This window comes from Propithecus coquereli, unplaced genomic scaffold (assembly GCF_000956105.1).
Source record: "Propithecus coquereli isolate 6110/MARCELLA unplaced genomic scaffold, Pcoq_1.0 Scaffold34, whole genome shotgun sequence".
NCBI lineage: Eukaryota > Metazoa > Chordata > Mammalia > Primates > Indriidae > Propithecus > Propithecus coquereli.
The window spans coordinates 4209053-4230136 of NW_012149063.1; the positions used below are offsets into that span (position 1 = coordinate 4209053).

The 21084-nt window shown below is 34.3% G+C and overlaps 1 protein-coding gene across 3 annotated transcripts in view; it reads right to left on the bottom strand.

Moving 5' to 3' along the window:
* TLK1 (tousled-like kinase 1) overlaps positions 1-21084 on the bottom strand; it is a 156685-nt gene that overhangs the window by 67430 nt on the left and 68171 nt on the right. For 2 of the 3 annotated variants that reach the window (XM_012650795.1, XM_012650794.1), the window contains exons 3-4: positions 18007-18078; positions 585-660 (exon numbers count right to left, since the gene is read on the bottom strand). In XM_012650795.1, coding sequence (XP_012506249.1) covers positions 585-660; positions 18007-18078 — 148 coding nt within the window. Of the gene's footprint in view, positions 1-584; positions 661-16895; positions 16964-18006; positions 18079-21084 lie in introns of all 3 variants that reach the window. The other variant, XM_012650796.1, reaches the window with a different exon arrangement.

A 21084-nucleotide genomic window follows, 5' to 3' on the forward strand; every position in this document is an offset into this window, starting at 1 on the left:
TATAAAATCATCAATATACATGTTTTAAGAGCCCAATTTATTGTCTTTAATTTTGAGTGCCCAAATTAAATGAAAGTACTATTTTGCTGTCCATTATGAGAGATTTTATAGCCTATGGAAAATAATTTTCTTAGCTCATTATCACAAAAGAGTGGTATACAAGAAAGGATGAAGAATAGGTATGGAAAGAAAAAGATGGTGCTTTAATTAGAGTCTCTCTTATTTTTATATAGGCCTTTTTAAAAGAAAATAAAATGGAGAAGTTTGGGTACTTCTTTTAAAGTGAGATTTAAAGTTTTTATTCAAAAACAAGCCATTTCAATACCATAATTCGTATAAATAAAGAAAAATGAAGTGATGCTTCTCAGATTTGGACATTATTATTAGTCTTTCTAGGACCCAAATAAAAAACTGAGAGAAATGTCCAAATGCCTAAAAACGGTAATCATACACTAACTACCTATGTGTAGAAAGATTGCAATTTCATATTATTATTTAACGATCAGAATATTAATTGGTTAAAAAATCAGAAACATTAATTGTAAATGTCTCCTGGGCTCTGAAGGAATATACTGTTTGCTTACCCTGACTACTTTCATTCTGGTTTTCTGCTTTTCTCTTTCTTCCCCTGGATGATTCCGATTGTTTCTTCTCTGGTGTCTATGGAAAGCAAGATAACAGATTTTTAAATTACAGTTTTAATATATAAAATTCCAGTTAATATAAAAAATTTCCTTTTCAAGGCCAAATAGTGCTAAATAGTGCTCACAAGATATAAATGTATAGTTATTTACATACAATTTATTTTAAAAACAAAATTTTCTATTGTATAAATTTTTAAAATTCCAAGAATAGAAGACCCTGTACATATGACCTGAAATTCTACATTTTCAGAATTTGACTTGAAGTGGATGAGAAATCTGACAGTAATTAGCCTTTACAAGATGTCCTTCAAATTCTTAACCAGATAGGATCCCCCCCCACCCACCAAAATCATGTTAAGTTTTTCTTACTAGTTTTCTACTATTCGAACATAGTGTATAAAACTAAACTTTGGGCCGGGTTGAGATGGCTTATGCTGTAATCCTAGCACTCTCGAGGCCAAGACGGTAGGATCACTTCAGGTCAGGAGTTTGAGACCAGCCTGAGCAAAAGCGAGACCCCATCTCTACGAAAAATACAAAAATCAGCCGGCATAGAGGCACACGCCTGTAGTCCCAGCTACTGAGGAGGCTGAGGCAGGAGGATTGCTTGAGTCCCCAGTAAGCTATGATGATGTCACTGCACTCTAGCCCAGGCAACAGAGTGAGACGCTGTCTCAAAAAAACAAAACAAAACACCCTAAATTTTGATGAGAAAAAGGGGCAGAACACAAACCCTGATCCCACTAAAAAAGACCGTTTATCTTTTTGCCTGACAATCACTATCCAACGATCACGGCACATTCACAGGTTACTCCCTAGATTGGGTGTCAGCAAACTAAGGCCCATGAGCCAAATCTCTTTGGCCACCTGTTTTGTATCACCTAACCATAGCTTTTACATTTTTTAATGTCTGAAATTTTAAAATCCAAAACAAAAAGAATGTTTTAATTATGTGATAATTATAAGAAATTCAAATTTCAGTATCCATAATAAAGTTTTATTGTAACACAGCCACACTTGTTCATTTATGTATTGTCTATACCGGCTTTCACATTACAAGAGTAGAGTTAAGTAGCTGCAACAGTCAGTATGACCCATAAAGTCTAAAATATCTGGCCCTTTAGAGAAAAAGTTTGAAGACTCCTGCTCTAGATGGTGGCTTTGGTCCCAAATCACAGGTTTGTTCCTCTAGCAGTCAGCAAAAATTTTCATTAGGCTAACACGAGCAATTTTTGTGGAATATGACAAACCACTGTCATGCTCAGTCAAAAATTAAAGCCAAGAGCAAAAGCAAAAGGCAATGGCATTTTAGAAAGCCTAATTTAAGTACTTCTGGTGCCAGAATAATTCCTGAACTTAATAGTAACTCCATGAATATTTGACTAAATAATGAATCACATTAGACAACTTAAAATAAATCTCCTAGGGCACTGCGGTCCCCAAACAAGGAAGGGATTTAATCCATATTTTTATGTCTCTGAGTAGTTCTATGATTAAACAGTATGAATGACAATAAATAACCTAATTCTTATTGAGCATGTACTGTTCCACTAAGTATCATCTTGGGCCTTTAAACTTCTCTTATCTCCATTCTGCCAACAAAATAACAAATTTAGAGAGGTTAGACTGAATGTTACCAGAGTCCGAATTCTTTAAAAACAGGTGTTATATCTTCTCCCCATCTTACCCTCCCATTCCGTGCCTAGCATATTACTTGATAAATAAATGAATGAATATTAAACAACTTACTTAAGGTAACACTACTAGTGTGGTAGCGCTAGGATTCAAACCAAATTTGGTTCTATATAATTCCAAGACTCACGTGCTCTTTATTTTTTCTCTATGTGATATGCTATATGCCCTACATAAACTAAATGAATTATACAAAAATATTTCAAAATTTTACTGTTTGTAAATAAAATTCAATATGTCCAATAAATTGCCTTTATATTTTCATTTCACAAACCAGAGATCTTAAAGAAAGCCATCTACCTGGGAGGTAAACTGACATACCAGTTATTTAGGGTACATAGTTCATTAGCTTAGTTTCACTGTCAAAATTACCAAACTCAAACAATAACCAACCTTCTGTATTTTTAGAACTAAAAATCACCAAATTAAGAATTCTAAGTTCACATTTTTATAAAGCCTAAATCTATCTTAAAACAAAAGATCCCCAAATAATAATTTATTCATATCCTTCCTAACTTAATCTATAAAAAAATATATAATTTAAGGTCAAGAAAACATAATTTTTCAGAATAGTTTAAGGTTATGCTAATTTTTCAGCATGGCAGGATCCCATTTGAATGCCATCTTAAATCTTAACCAGCTACTTTTGAATAAGCAAAAAAAGAAGAAAAACCCACACAAAATATTACTTAATATAATTCTGAAACAGTTATATTTGAAACTGTATTTTCTAGCTAGGAAACTAAAGAAAGTGTAATGTTCTAAATGGTTCCATATCATTTTCTAAAGTATATTCCAAGGAACACTTGTTCAATGATAGGTTGGGAAAGCTACATTTTAAGTCGGGGTAATAAAGGGGCAGTTCAGCTGACATGAATGAAGTTAGATTTTTTTACTGCAAAGCTTCTCAGAACCATTAAAATGCTAACAAGTACTGGCTATCTCCAAAAGAGGGATGAGATAAATACAATACATGTACAAATTCTTAAAACTTATTAGCAATAACATTCATTAAATACTTCACTGGATATACCCTTTGTGATATTTAAGGGTTTTTTAAAGACATTTCCCTCCGAAGTAAAATCTCCCACTATGGGGATGTGGGTGGGACAGCCCTTTGAGGAAAATGTCATTTCATTTAAACAAACAAAAAAAAATCAAACAAATGCATTATAATTACAGTAAAGAAAAAAAGACAACAGGTTTACCTCCTATAAACCAAGAAGAATTTGAAGAAGAAAAAGAAAAAAAATGATAGGATAAAATTAATTTTAAGACTATAATATATAGGTAAGAACTTGGAAATAGGTAATAAAAAATTGAAAAACTGTTTAACAAAGTAAAAGATGAGAATGGGAAACCTAGATGTATTTAAATTAGCCTATAAAGTGAATGTTTCCATCATATGCACACCTTTTGTCCTTTCCTGTGAATCTTAATTTTTTCACCCATGTCCTGATGTGCTGGTGCTGACCTTTAACTCTGTTCATCTCATAGACTATGTGGACACATTTAGGGTTATTCTGTCAACACAAATGAACCATAATTTCCTAAAAAGCAAGTACCATGGGTTTCTGAAGGAACAGACCAAGAAGGAAACACTGGGTCTGTTAGTTACTATAACCCTTGGCATGTTATTTAACCCAAGAATCCATTTTCTCATCAGTGTAAAACATAATATAGGCATAGGAGGACTGTGAGGAAACATATCAGAAACACACTTAGTATAGCATCTGCAACATAGTGAGTAATCAATAAATGTCAGTGAAAACCCAATCAGTTCTCTTATTTGAATGGCTACCCTGCTATTACGCCAAATATCCATGCACTTTTATGTTTCAGAACTTCCATCGTGTGTTACATGTTAAGTGATTAGCAGCTTCTGCTCTAATAGCTTACAAATAACTTGGAGGGCTTGCAAAACAGATGATATTTTCTCTTTAAGGTCCCATTCACCTATATTCTAGCCCATAAGCCATTGAACCTGCAGTCTAGGCCTCATCATCGACCCTCAGGCAAACATGCACTAAATCGTTTTTTAATTTTGAATTTAAATAATCTTAACAACACCTATATTAAAAACAAAACAAAACCCCTTAATGAAGCCTATTGCTGCCAATTCTCCTGAGTCACTCATCTGTATACAAACCTATTTGGGGATTTAGAACCTGGGGCACGGGGTGAGGAGAGGTGGATAGGCAGAAACTCACCAAATACTTAATCTCTAAGATGGCTCATCACTGACAGAAAGTTCAGAATAATATCAGCAATCTTCAAATTGTATTCCAGAAATATCTTAGGGGAGAGGAGGTTGTGCCCAGAAATTATTCAAGGGGAGGGGGAAGGGAAGGAAAAAGTGAGTGGTGAGCTAAGGCTTTAGCCTACCATACACATCTTACACAATCTCTACCTGTCTATGCAACCACAGCATCTCTTATTTTAATACTGGGATTCTATATGAGATCCCCTTTGAAGAAATAGTTCGGTGGCATAAAAAAGGTTTGAAAAACTACTGATCGTGACTAATGACTTCCTTGAGCAAATCCAAAGGACATCAACCAGGCCACCTATGTATTTGCATAAAGTAGAAAATTTGCACATATTTTATATAGACATTTTTAAGCTTGTTATTGCTCTTGCTAATTATGTTGTCATTTCTTTTTTCTTCTTTATTTTTTCTCAACTATCCCACCACTATAAATAGACCATAATAAGAATTAATATGGAAGGCAAAATAACAGAATTTGGTTTTACAGTAAAGATGGAAAGAATAGAGTAATTAATTATAAAAGGCCAAAGAACATACAATGGAATAGTGGTTAGGAGAAAATGAAGAAAGGAGAGACTGATACTCTTTAAATCAACTTAGCTGTGTAAATGTTAGACTTGTAATCATACCAAAACCTGTATAACTACTCTGGCATTTAAATATTCTAAGATATTAGTGTCAATTTACAAAGTATTTTCTAGCAGTTGAATGTTCAAAAAACACAAAGATAATTTAAAGGATTTAAGAGATGATAGTGATATAATTAACTAATGTTCCCAATTTTTTTTTTTTTTTTTTTTTTGGAGACAGAGTTTCACTCTGTTGCCCGGGCTAGAGTGCCGTGGCGTCATCCTAGCTCACAGCAACCTCAAACTCCTGGGCTCAAGCGATCCTCCTGCCTCAGCCTCCCGGGTACCTAGGACTACAGGCATGTGCCACCATGCCCGGCTAATTTTTTCTATATATTTTTAGCTGTCCAATTAATTTCTTTCTATTTTTGATAGAGACGGGGTCTCGCTCTTGCTCAGGCTGTTCTTGAACTCCTGAGCTCAAACCATCCACCCGCCTCGGCCTCCCAGAGGGCTAGGATTACAGGCGTGAGCCACCATGTCTGGCCAAATGTTCCCAAGTTTATTTGGAACTCAGGTCAGTGATTATTAAACAAGGTTTTTGTATCTATCTAATCATGTGGCTTCTTGGTTTATCTTAATAAAAATATGTGCCTTTCTTCAATGCAAATAAGGCCAAATATAAGAAAACAGGTTATGTCACTGAATGATGGACAAAAAAATTACTCCATGAAAACACACAACACTTCTACAAGCCTCAAATTAGAGAGATTTAAAATCATCAGCAGAAATGCATTAACTAAAATTTTAATAGTATATGAAAAGATACCATTTTAACATTAAAAAAGGAGGGAGGGGATATTAAAGTTTATTCTTCACTGTACTTTAGCTAGAGTTCATCAGGCCTGACTAAACAAACAATAAAAGTCAAATATCATCATCTCTAATAAAATTATTAATTAATAGACACAGATATATCTAATTTCTTTCTGTTAAACAAGAAAATACTTTTAAAAAGAAAAATTACCCTAATATTAGATAATATCCTTAAAAAATAATCATTCTTCAAACTTTTCAGAATAAATTTTTCTGATAGATTCATTCAGCCACAGATTGGTGTCAAAAATAGAACTCATTGGCTATTCTAGTGATTCGTACTCAGGTATCAAATTCAAGGTTACTATAATTTGAACGAGTGGCATGACAAAACTTTTTGTCTGCAGCTGGTAAAAACAATATTCAATTTTTATCCACATTTCAGGCAAAATTTGTAGAATTAGATGTGAGACAGGAAAATGCTGGAGAAATATCTTTGTTAACCTTACTTGGCATATATCAAAACAGCACTGAACTAGAATGGAAAATCTGGATCCTTACAAAAATAGCCAATGTAAAATAGATGTTCTTTTCAAGAACGTCAAATGTACAGATATTCTGTTTTTTCAAAGCTTTTACTGTAAAAATTAGGTTAGAATGTACTGTAATAAAACTGAATTTCTGGCCGGGTGCGGTGGCTCACGCCTGTAATCCTAGCACTCTGGGAGGCCGAGGCGGGTGGATGGTTTGAGCTCAGGAGTTCGAGACCAGCCTAAGCAAGAGCGAGACCCCGACTCTACCAAAAATAGAAAGAAATTAATTGGACAGCTAAAAATATATAGAAAAAATTAGCCGGGCATGGTGGCGCATGCCTGTAGTCCCAGCTACCCGGGAGGCTGAGGCAGGAGAATCGCTTGAGCTCATGAGTTTGAGGTTGCTGTGAGCTAGGCTGACGCCACAGGCACTCTAGCCCGGGCAACAGAGTGAGACTCTTGTCTCAAAAAAAAAAAAAAAAAAAAAAAAAACTGAATTTCTATTGTGAAAATTACCTTGCTGCTTCATAGGCTATGTACACTTAATAAATATGTATATCTTAACTCAAAAATGATTTTGAGCTGGCACAATCTGAAATTCACACAGTCTGTCTCTGCCCAACCAAGGGTCAAAACTTTAATATCGAGAACTATTATCTGGAAATATTTGCTTGAACCTTTGACCCGTAAAAGAAGATCTCTGTTATAATGCTGATTTCAATATTTAGTATAAAAAGTTTATGTATGCAACATTTTAGAATCCTATCATCAAATTACAGCATTTCCATGCCATTCTAAGTAAATTCAAATCATCAATAATTTTCAGTGTAGTCTATTTTCTGCTGCATTGCTTTTATTATTAATGTGTAATAATAAAGATGGTAGAATATCAATAAGATGAAATTAGGTAACCACTCAACTAAAATTATGTGCTGTCTTACAGGTAAACCTAAAGTGTGCCAGCTCACATTTTTAAAAGCCTGAAGGATTGTCACTCTCTTTATACACATACAGCATCCACAACCGTATCAGTACTCAAAAGAAACATAATACTAAAACAATTACTCTTACTTTCAATTTTTAACAACTACCGTACTTACTTAACATCCCTCACATTCTGACTTCTTAAGCTCCTATCACTTGTACCCATTTTAATTTGCATTCACATTTATTTAAAAGGAGCATGCTAAGTTTCCAATGTTGATGACAAGTGATTTTGTTTGCCATTTTCTTACCATTTATGTAGCCTATTATTATATACCCCTATAGACATCCCTTTGAACATCAATCCCTAAGTCCTTATAGAATTATTTCTCTGGGATGCATACTTTTAAATGTAAATGCTGTTATCACAGAATGTGCATTTGAATTTTTAAAGATAATGCCAAATTGCACTTTCAAAGGCAGTATGAATCCATGTTTTCACTAACACTGTATGAGAACATTCATCAATCCTTTAAAATCTATCTGATAGGTAAAAAAAGGTGTTACTACTTTCTCTATAGCAATAAAACATTTATAATCAGAAAAAAGTGATTTGTCTTATCCCTGAAAAGTTGTTCTAGCACATATTTATTAGCACTGATTCTCAATGTTGACTATAGCCTCAATCATTTACAAAGCTTTTATTTAAAACCCATACTGCTATCTCCCCAGTCCAAATTTAACCATCTCTGGAGAAAGACCAGAGGAATCCTATTTTTAAAAAGCTCCAGAAGTGATACTAAGGATCATGAAGATTAGGAACAGTTAACCAATCTATCTAGATTGATAATAAAATAATAAATAATGTATTTCCTATATATTTCATTCTATAGAACATAAAATTGACAATATTGTTCTTTATAATCTTCCATTAAGATTAAAGACTAAACTTATGACATATAGCAGAAGACTAATTAGGTTATAAGGAGGCCAATGGGTTGCCATGGCTACTCAAGTCATTTTAGAAAATGACAATCTTAAAAAAATTAGTAAAACATTCACTATGTTCTGCTGACATAGCATAAAAAAAATCTTTCTAATATTTTTAAAACTAAAAATATAAAATATTGAAGCCAAGTTCTCAATAATGCCAACTTGTACTGAATGCCCTTAAAATCCAGTCTAAAACCAACATTTATCATATTAAACATTTGTCAAGTGCTGTTAGCCTAAATATTTCTTAGACTGGCAAATTTGATAATTAACTATAAATCATTTTAAACCTAAATATTTTGAAAAAAAGAATACCACTTTTTTTCTAAAACTAATTGGGGTAGGTAATTTATCTAACTACTAAGTTATATACTACTTTAGTTATATAGAGAGAGTATAGAATAGTTGTTGCAGTCATCATTTTGAAATAAGACAAATACTTTGAAATTACATTTTGGACTCTGTTAACTTATTATCAGTGTGACTATGAGCAAATTGATTACCTTCTTTGAGCTTCTGTTTCCACGTTTAGAGATGTGAAATTTATGGAGATATAATCCAACTTGACAAGTAAAATGCTAAAACTTTCAAGATGCTGCTAAACGTCCTACATTGCATAGGACAGCATCCCCTCCCACCTCAAAATATATCCAGGGTAAAATATCAGCGATGTTAAGGGTGAGAAACCCTGCTTTGATGAATACATAAGAATCACTTGTAGTTGGCACATAAATACTTGCACAGTATGCTTTTTTACTTTCATTCTCTCATCAGTTTACAGTGAACATTTCTAGAAGCTGTATGACATGTGATGACATCTCACTGATGATTTATGGATTGTACATTCTAGTGTTATAAAATTTTTTGTTTTAAATCCTAAAATAGTAAATACTAATAGCTGTAACCCACATAAATAAGAGCTCTTTGGAATCATCGACAATTTTTAAGAGCTGTAGAGAGGTCCTGAGACCCAAATGTTCAAAAACTGCTTTTCTAAATGAACTTATCCTGATACATGTGCAATGCTCGGAAATGTTAGCAGGTGAGACAGGTGAGATGGGTGTGCTGGAGAAAGAGTAGTTGTAGCCTGTTAGGAAATGGACAGAATAATGTTAAATTTATTCACTCAACAAATTATTTGCTGAGCACCTACTATGGCCAAGCACTATACTAGGTTCCACTTTAAAAGTATGTCTTCATTCTTATGGTAATTTACCATATTTCTCTTACAATCTTGTTTTCATTGATCAGCTTTAGAACTTTCTTGCTCAAAAAACCACCAACAAACTGCTTCCAATGTACTTTTATAAAGGGTAACATTAACAACTGTTTGTTTGCTTGCTAAATAAATGGTTTACAGAATCATTTCAAGAATTACTTCAAGATTTCATAATCTACAAGAACTCAAGAGATTATCTAGACAGAGTATATCAGAATTTCCGAACAGTGAGCCTGGGTACTTATACTTTGAAAATACTTTCTAGATGATTCTGGTATGTATATTCTTCTGTCTTTATGGAAACAGATACACAGAGCCAGTATTAGACCTCCATTTCGTTTCCAGTTCCCTTTTCCTTCCAAGAGACTAAGTATGTATACATTCAAGCAGGAAAGACCTACTTCCTTTGCTGTGAACTCTCTTAATACAACATATTTGTGTCAGATACTTTAAACTCTATCTGAATATAGCCTCTAAAAGTATGTCTTTTAACAGATAGTGGTGAATTAAATACAGTTTTCTCTTTTTAAATAAAAGGAAAAGTTACAAAGTAATTCGGGTATTTCACAGGAACTTTTAAGTCCAATAATTCATGTCTTATTATTAATCTTAATAAGAGAGAGGAAAACTAACTTAACATTCCCCTGAGAAAATTATATATATTTATTACAAAATACACCATATTTCCCATGCATACAAAGAGTACCTGCCTTCAAGACAACAAAGTTATTGCATATATCCTACACTGTATATAGCAACATTGTTGCACACTATGTCATAGTAAAACAATTGACATAAAAACACTAAGTAAGATTTTTGGAAAAGAAGCAAAGTGAGAAAATGGGAGGAAGATAAATAAAAGACAGGAGCCCATCAAATAGAACACTACAAACATCATTGCTTAGGCTAAAACATTTTAGAAAATAATTTAGGCAGCAGAGTATAAAGAATATTTCTTAAAACTGATGAGGGCACTAAGCTAAGTGTCTAACATCTTAAGAAACTGGATAGATTTTAACAGAATAAAGTCAAAGCAAGGTAATTTATTTAGGGTGAAGACACATAAAAATGTAATTTTCAGTGATACTTAACCTATGCATCACTAAATTCATTTTTTAAGTTCTCTTTCTTGCTGGGTGCTCAATTAAGACATTAAAGAAAAGATTTGTCCAGGTTATAGCAAATAAAAAAGACAAATTAAAATGCAATGAAGTTTTTTTTTTTTTAAAAAAATCAATCTAAAACCTAAAAATCTAAAGCCTAAAACTTAAGTCTAGTATTATCTCTATTCTCAAATAAAATCATAACTTTCAATCAATCTAGGCTACCTAAGTGTTCACTGAGGAAACATTCAAGGTAAACACTATTAAGAGGGGCAAAAAGAATCAAAAAGTAGAGATAGATACATATGTAAAACAAGGTAAAAACAGGACATGCTGTAGATGCAACAACTCTCCTAGCTCCCATATATCCACAATTTAAAATCCTTAATATTAAATAACTCAAAATCCCAAAATATACTTTGACTGAAAATAAACAGTAATTCGAGACCAGTAGATAAAGGCTTAAGATTTGATGATTACCCAGGAAGAAGGGGGGAGAAAAACAACTTTGATTTTAGAAATATATTTCAAATTGTTCAACACTGATTCATGTTTACAGAAGTATTACAAAAGGTGAATATTAAAATTAAAATGAGGCAAAAATAGAATGATTTGACTTGTATGTCTGCTTTATAAACATAAATATTATAAAGTATATTGTATGTAAGCACACATGTATAAATAGACATAACTGTGCTTCTCTAACATTAATTATGAAAGATGATGTAATTCAATGATATTTATATTCAGTCACAAATATCCCAACCTCAGGAAGAAATAAGGAAAGCAGAAAAATATATCCTAGTGTGTCTAAAAGGAGAGGCAGGGAGGAGAAATGCTTACAGTTTTAACAGTCACTACAAATTCCAAATGAGCACAGTAGTCCCCAACCTTTTTGGCACCAGGGACCAGTTTCACGGAAGACAATTTTTTCATGGACACGAGTAGGAGGGATGGTTTTGGGATGATTCAAGCACATTACATTTATTGTGCACTTTATTTCTATTATTATTACATTGTAATATATAATGAAATAATTACACAACTCACCATAATGCAGAATCTAATGCTGCTGCTGATCTGATAGGAGGTGGAGCCCGGGCAGTGATGCAAGCAGTGGTGAGCAGCTGTAAATACAGATGAAGCTTTGCTCGCTCACCTGCCGCTCACCTCTTGCTGTGCAGCCCGGTTCCTAGGCCACGAACCAGTATAGGCCCAAAGCCCAGGGTTGTAGACCACAGAGCTAGAAGACGCATAGTTTATCTTAGCCTCTTGGGTTAAGGGAAAAGTGGGGACAGCAACTGTATAGAATTTAGAAAAAGTAGAAAAAGAAGGTGCTATAGGTTGAATGTGTCCCCCAAAGTTTACATATTGGAAACTTATTCCCCCCATTGTAACGGTATTAAGAGGTGGGGCCTTTAAGAGGTGGTTGGGTCATGAGAGCTCCACCTTTATAAATGAATTAATGTCATCATCATAGTGGTGGGTTAGTTATTAAGGGAGTGGGTTCCTGATAAAAAGGATGAGGTACCCCAATGCTTTCTCCCTGTTTCATGCACTCACTTCTACCTTTCATCTTCTACCATGGGATGACCCTCACCAGATGCCAGTGCCATGCTCATGGACTTCCCAGTCTCCAGAACCGTAAGCCAAATAAACTTCTGTTCTTCATAAACTACACATTCTGTAATACTCTATTATAGCAGCAGCAAACAGAATAAGGTGGTATCAAATAGACTAAGCCAGAAGGTATTTGAGTTTAGGCAGGAAAGGCTCTGCAAGGAGAACTGAAAATAGGTAGACTAAGGCAGGTTCTAAAATTCAGAAAACACTAGTAGTCAAGAAATAGAGACTCCTTCTCTAATCCTCATAAAATAATGTGGGCTTTTAGCCAGTAGATAAGGCACATGACCATATTTCTAATACCTTCAGGTACTCTAAAACATTTAAATAAGAGATGACTGGCCCTGGTAAACTTTCTTCCCTGTCTGTCTCATAAAATTTTTATCCCTCCTCAAATCCACAACACATTCACAGTTCTTTCCTGTTAGCTGATAACCTATTTTCACTATGAAACAAGAGAAAGGTTATCAGATATGCAAGTTGTGCATCTACCTACCCCCAATTCGGAGGAAAAGATGTTCCTAGTCCTATGACTAACCCTGTCTACCCGGGGTCTGTATTTCACCCATTCATATCTCTTCCAGGAAAAGGTGTTTGGTTTTGTTTCTATCTTTTCCTCTCTCTTCAGCACTTTCCTTATTTCCATCACAGCTCTACTACGACCCTTTCCTTAACACACGATATGTCAAGCCTATTTCATTCTGATACTGTCTTCTTTCCCTCACAGTCAAGAGTCTGCCAAAAGCAGTCAATATTTGCTGTCACTATTTCCTTACTTTCCAATCTCTCCTTAATCAATTACAATCTGGCATCTTGCTTCCATTAATCTACTAAAATTAAACCTAAGTGACAAATTCTTAGTCACTTTTTACAGTCATCATCTTAATTGTAACATTTAATTCTGTAACATTTAATTCTACTCACTATTCCCCTTTCACTTTCTTTTGCTTTTCTTCCCACTAGCTACCTACCTCCTTAACATGCTACTACTCTTTCTCTAGAGCACCCATCTCACCTGCTAACATTTCCTAGCATTACACATACTATTAGGGTAAATTCATCTCTCAAAGCAGTTTTCAAACTTCTGGGTCTCAGGGCCTCTTTACAATTCTTAAAAATTATTGAGGATCCCAAAGAGCTTTTATTTATCTGTTACAACTATCAGTGTTTATTATTTTAGGATTTAAAACAAAATTTTTTTGTTTGTTTATAAACATTAGAAGATACACATATATGTATGTACACAATCCATAAATCATCAGAGTGATGATATCATCACATCATGCAGCCTCTGAAAATTTACACTGTAAACTTGTGAGACAATGAAAGTAAAAAAGGCAAATACTGTCTTAGCGCTGTTATAAAAACCATTTTGACCTTAAAAGAATTTCAGGGACCCCTATGAATCCTCAGACCACACTTTGAGATCCAATTACCTACACTCAAGCCTTTAATTAACACCTATCTGTTGCCAAAGACTCCCAAGTCTTCATATCCAGCCTGACCTTTTTCCTGAGCTCCAGATAGCATCTACAGTACCAACTGCATTTGTTTCACAGGTATTCAAATTCAGAATTCCCCAGAATTCAACTCATTATCTTCTATACCAACTCCATTCATTTTCCTTCTGTGTTGCCTATCACAGTCAAAGGCACTAAAGGTAGATACCTTTAAAAAAAATCTTAGGTTCCTCCTTTTCCTTCTTTATGCTAATTTAAAGTCATCAAACCCTACTGATTCTACTTTTATATCTAGTGGAATCTGGAAGCTTGTTAGAAAGGCAAGCTTTGACCCCAGGTGTGTCATAAGAACACAAGTGACTCATTTGCACATTAACGTTTAAGAAGCACTGCCCTAGGTGGTGATAGTCTCAGTAACCAAAGTTAGAGAATCTAAAGGAGAAAACAGAGAACAAAAGGCAAACTTGAGAAAACTATAATTAAAACCCCTCTCACTTTGAGCTTTTCCTCCTAATATTAAACTTTGAAGGTCTGGAGTTTTATAAAGAAGGCAGTATTCCTTAACTAAGTGATCTTCCTTTCAAGTTTCACCTCCCTCAGATCCTATCCTCTACACTGCCCCTGTGGGAGCCTTTTACAATTTTGTCTTTGGTTTCCCCTGCTCCAACAGCACTCCATCACCCAAAGTCCAAATTCCTTACCAGCATATACAAGGGTCTTCAAAACCTGACCCCTATCTTTCATCATGCTTGTATATATTCCCTCTACCAGAAGTTAGCAAACCAGTGGAATCACCAAGATGGCTTGGTATTTTTTTTTAAAGCTTCTCAGGTGATCTAAAGTGCAGTGGGGGCTGAGAATAACTGCTGTATGCCTTGAACCAAACTACCTGTCATGCTTCCATACAAAAGCAAAACCATGACCTTGTCCTTCTGCCTGCCTTCTTTTCATATTTTGCCCTTGTCCTCCTCTGGGATGAATTCACAGTGTTTCTTAATAATTCAACTATCATTTCTTATTTGAAGGAAGACCTCTTTGCTTCTCTTCCTTTGCAGGGAGATGTGATTGGTTTCTTGCCTTTTGCTCTCATAATACCTTGTGTTTACATCTGGCTGTGGTCCCCAAAACCCGGGCCACAGCCCAGTCCCAGTCCATGGCCTGTTAGGAAACAGGCTGCTTATCACCTCCTGAACTCCGCACCACCTCTCCCCTACCCACAACAACCCACCCTCCCACCCTCAGTCCGTGGAAAAATTGTCTTCCATGGAAACCAGTCCCTGGTGCCAAAAAGGTTGGGGACCACTGTGTTATAGCATAGCCCACACTTCATGAAGCAGACTGTCTAAATGTTTGTCAGTCCTACTCATTTGAAGGCAGGGATTATATCATTTCTTGGGCACAGAGACTAGAAAATAATAGGCAATAAATGCTTACAGAAAATGCACTGAATTTTTGGAGCCTGTTGAATAGGCCTATAGCAATGTAAAATAAAACCAAACCAAACCTATACCTTTCTACCTACCAGGTTATTTCATTAACATTAGGAAAAATGTTTTCATTCCACAATTCTACATTTAGAAGTACAAGTCAAAATCATATGTGAATTGATATACAAGCCAAAATAAAAATTTCAGTTGAAGCAGATTAAATCAACCTAACAATGACTGATTATCGGCTGCTTCTCAGTTTTAATAGCAAGGATAGAAGAAAACAGAAGGGTTCTGGGTGTCTAAAGAGTACTGGGTAGAAGGATACAAAGTAGGGGAAAGGGATATTAGCTAAAATCATCATAAATCCTAAGGAAGAGTCAAAAGATAATGTCCAGTTGATACACTAAAATAGGATATACATATTAATTATATTAAAATATGGAAATAAGTGCCAAGAAGAAAAGCCAAAAGAATTGAAGGTAGAATAGGGTGAGTGGTAGTGGATGGCTATTTAAAAAAAAAAAAAACAAAAGCAACCTTCTAGTACTATTATTTAAAAAAAATGTAACAAATAAGGGGATGGATTACCAAAAGAATAAATGACATCAGAAGACAATGGACTATTACATAAACTTAACGACTAGGAGCACTGGAAAAAACAAAAGTACTTCTATCTCACAACTATTTGTACCCAGCAACTTTAATGATCTATGAATATTTGTATTTTGATGTGTATAAAATTTCATCCCAAGGGAATTGATAATTAAGGTACCTACTATAGAGATAAAACTAAGAATCATTTTCCAGATAAGCAACTTCTTAAATGGAAAAACACCAATAATAATAGCAATAAAAGTTGCTCCTTCAAATCTTAAAGACAATGTATAATCTGTAGTCATTTCCAGAATGTTGTGCTACTAGATTTAAACATTAATTTGCAAAAACTGCAGATATACAACATAGAACTGCAAAAGACAAAATTTCAAAATTTTCTATTGTTGCTCCAAATGTCAAAACTTCTACACATATACAGCTAAGTACACCCAATGGCTAACCAAATTGTGTTTCATTGTAAAAGCCACTAGGGTCTTTTAAAAAAAACAAAAACATAAACATTTTAACTAAAAATATAGCCAAAAGTGAGCCTTATAATTCTTTAAAGGAAAGTGGAATTTTCTTATACATTTATTCCTCTAAAAAATCCCAATACTAAATCTATAACTTATATTGGGACTATGGGTACCTATAAAAAACATAGAAAGATATAACTGTCATAAGTGATCTAACTTTTACTATTTTGCTATTTTAAAAAAACTACCCAAAACACCATATTTGATGAACAGAAAATGAAAATATCTAAAATTATTTTATTGCCCTTCATAACAAAAATGTCTATGAAAGAGGAAGCATGTGAAATTACTAAATATTCTCAATTATAGGAAAATATCAAGAAATGTTCCAAAGTCCAGGAAATATAAAATGAAAACATTCTTGATAGTTTTTGAAAAACTTCACTTTGACTACAACTAAACCTATGATTTTTAAGGACTTAGTGTAAGCATGTTAATTTGGAAAAACTAAACTATAATAATCTGGTGCTACAGGGCTACTAACGCTTACCTCAAGGGAACCTACTGCAGATAAAGTCCGCCACTTGCACAGTCCTTTCAGCTGCCTGCCAGTTGTCTCTGTGGAAGGGAAAGCCTGATGAGTGAGAGCCCTATGCCACACTCCTTTGGAGTATCAGGGTGCCTGCACAGAACTGCACAAAACTGTCTAGCTAGAGATTCCTAGCTGCTTTCAATAACACAGGGCTAAAAAAGATGCCACCTTTGAAGTTCTTTTTCCTCTGAACAATGAAACAAAATGCCTAAGAGTTACTGAGTGCTAACATCTTACTGGTATTACAAAGGTGATATATCTACACTAACCCAAGTAGAAAAAAGACTAAAATGCATCAAGTAGAAGTAAGTTAAGATTGACAAGGAAAACACATACACGCACGCACACACACCAACATTAAAAAGGGACAGAACTGTATAATCTGTAGAGAGAAAAGGCTATAAAAGTGAGGTTGTAGCATCAACGAATGAATGTTAAAACCCAAAGAACTTCCTGTCTACCCATTTTTAAAAGATGCCATCAAGTATATCACGTGCAGAGTGAACTATACCATGGATCCAAATGCCTACTTATAAAATGCCGTGTATTTTCTTGGTGGGGACAGTAAGTGGGTGAGGGACAAGGGGATTCTTCAGATTTTTTAAGATATGAAAAGGGAAAACCAGTAGCATGATTCCATAAGAAATTCTAAAAAGAGAAAAAAACGTGTATCTGTATCTCAGAAAGTACACAAACCCTTACTCAGGATCAAACTTAGAGGGAAGAATAATGAGAAATCATAGAAAACTGTGATACTCAACAGATTTCAAAAACTATCTTCATCTCACAGAATTATGAATGATTAATAACTGTTTTCCATTAAGAACACCTATACCTCATTAATTTACAAGTTCAACTACATAACCAAAGAAACTGTATTTTCTTTCTAATGGCAAATAAGGTCTTCAATCTGAATGTTGTTCTTCAATAAGACAAAACAAAATACTCCTACAAGAAACTTTAAAAGCATTAACCTTTAGCAAAAGGACTGAAAAAAAAACCTGTTTAGTTAAAAAGGTGATTCCAGTTTTTACTTTAGTAATAGCACAATTAAAATGAAATTACTTACCTCTGATTCTTTGTCACTTAAAGATCCCAAGCTTCCAAAGCTGTGATTAGAGCTTTCATTATTTGTTGAGGCCTGTTAAAAATTGTTATAAAGGTAAAAATTAGGAGTAATTTTAAATAAATATATTACAAGTACATAATCTATTCTCATAATAAAAATTAAGTACAATTGCTTTAAATGAGGAAGAGAAATGAAGGAAAAATAATAAACACCAAGTTCTTAATACTATAAATACCTTGGAAAGTTTTATCAAGTCAATAAAGTTCTGCTGTGTTTTAGGAACTGACTTGTATTAGCTGATTTTTTAGAGCACCAGTTCAAGAACAACAGAATTGGGCCATTGTTAGGAAAACAAGATCTCTAAAATTATTACCCAATGTATACAAACTAGTGCTTCCTCTAACCAAAAATATTATTTGTGTTCTTCAGTTTACTTCACAGTTATCAAATTCCATCACATCTCATACACACCCCTTGGCCTTTCTACATATTAACAAACTGAGTACTTGTTTGTTTTGACTTAATCTTTTAAGAAAATATTTTACCACCTTAACCATTTTAATTGCTTTGCTCAAAGTTTCTCCATTTCCTTGACAATATTTCTGAACTGTGACAAAGGGAAATGAGCTATCATTCTGTAGGATGACATCTGCTTCGTTCTCAATATGATTCTACGACACTTATTCTTTTGTGTACTTTTTTGTATCATCAGTACCTTAAATTAGTATCTTCCAGGAATGCTAAGACCAGAAACTGACAGGCTATAGCATACACACCACAAGATGATGCATGAATTAACTTCACATACAGGCACGCAAGTTGACATCCTCGTGTTTCCCTTCCATTGTTCAGGGTAGCTGCTAATCCTACTATTAAAGGGTTCTAAGTTGGCCTATAATTATCCTTAGCCAAATTTCTAAACTGACAACTCTAAGCCACTGCATACACATCCAGCAGTATGCTGGACATTGTAAAGGCTGTTTTTAACACAGGATAGCACTTGAACTGATTAAGATTCAAGTAGTACTTAGAGGAAGTTATAATCTATTAGGCTGGTGCAGAAGTAATTGCGGTTTGGGACCGGGAATTTTAAATCATTATATTAATTAATAACTAGGCTTAAAAACACCTTTAATAATCAAAATAGGAACCATTACAATCAACACATTTTTGCCGAGAAATAAATTTATTCTTCCAATTCATGAATATTGCATCTCTCATTTATTTATACCTGCATCAATTTCTCTGTTGAACAGTTTTCAGTGAAGATGTCTTGAGTATCTTTTGTCAGATTTATTTCTGAGTATTTTTTTAGTACTGTTGTACATGGTATCTTCCTAAAACTTCATTTTCCACTTGTAGATATGTAGAAATATAACTGATTTTACCACATGATTTATATTCAATGACCTTGATTAATTTACTTACTGGTTTTAATTATTTGTAGGTTGTGATTTTTTTTCTCTATCACAATCATGTAACGTGAATAATCTTTATTTCTTGATATTGGTGCTGATTACATGACTGTGTTCAGTTTGTGAAAATTCATTAAGTAATATACTTACAATATGAGCATTATTTTATATGTACTGAGGAGGACTACTTTCAAGCTCTGCTATTTATTTTAATGATTTTTCATTGCCATTGTAGTGGAAAGTCATCAAAACCTTGAGACTTCCCTGGGTATTCCTTTTTAAAAAGCATGTATTTAAAAAGTTTGATAGTCTCAGTATTGATTCTTTGGAGACTAAAACTGGCAATATTTCTCCATAAATAAGCACTCATTTATTCTTAACCTTGGCTTCTTGTATTGGAGTTAATTCTCTATCAACAAAAAATAGTTTTCCTAAGTCAACTGTAACTTTACTTCATAAGACTTTCATTGGTAATCTTGTCAAGAGTTCAGTAAAAAGAAGAAGAATACCTGAACTAGCATATATAATGGTTTTTTTACTAAGAAACTATTAAAATTACATTAAAAATTAATTTCCTTAGTTTCACTACCCACATTTTAAGTACTTAGTAGCCACATGTGGTTAACGGCCATATGGTGGCCCATGCAGATATAAAACATGGCCATCACCCCAGAAAGTTCTATTGGAAAGAGCTGCTATAGACCAGGGGAAGGCAAACTATGGCACTCTGCCTGGTTTTATAAATAAAGTTTTATTGGAACACAGCCATACTCATTTCATTAAATATGATCTACGGCTGCTTTAGTGCTACAATGGCAGAGTTGAGTTGAGCAGTTGCAATCAAGACCATAAAACTTAAAGATACTAACTACCTGACACTTTACAGAAGATCTTTGCCAACCTCTGCTATAGACCATACAAAAATCAGGGGCCGGGAGGGGGCATGTTTGAGAGGAGATAAAAGAGTTAAGAGTGCAATGCTACCTATATTTCACCAACAGATACCCTCACCTAGCCAGATATAATCTAATATAAACCATTCCTTGTTTCCCTAAAAACCACTGTCTTAAATTTGGGGATTGAAATGCAAGTCTTATGATACAAAACACAGTAAACATTTCCCATTTTAAGTACTCAACATCCATTCCATTCACAATAGCACCATAGTTTCTTTCTGGCAAATCGCCCTGTCCTAATATTTTTGGTGGGACTATAAATCAACCTGCCCACCTACTGCAGAAATCCTAAGGAGGGTCCTTCTCCCCCATATACTCTTCATCCATACTTATAGTCAAGAAATCACAGGGAAAGCCTAAACCCAATACTAAACTAATCAACTTTATTCCCCAGAACTTTGGATCACAAGAGAGTGTTATCAGTGTGAGATGGTGGTGTCTTTTTTTTTTTTTAAGCCAGTAGAGATACTACAATCAGAAGGATGAGCAATTCCTGCTGCCTAGCCACCTAGGGTTGCCTGCTGAAGTCTGGTTTTCGGGCCTCCAAACCATTCTGTGAATTGCCTAATGACTTCCCTTCTTTGCTTAAGGTAGCTAGAATTGGTTTCTTTTTCTGCAAATAAAGTCCAATAACTGATATAAAATTTAACGACTTTCATTTAACAATGGTTTAGCAGAAAACCTGGAGGACAAAAGCAGAAAACAAA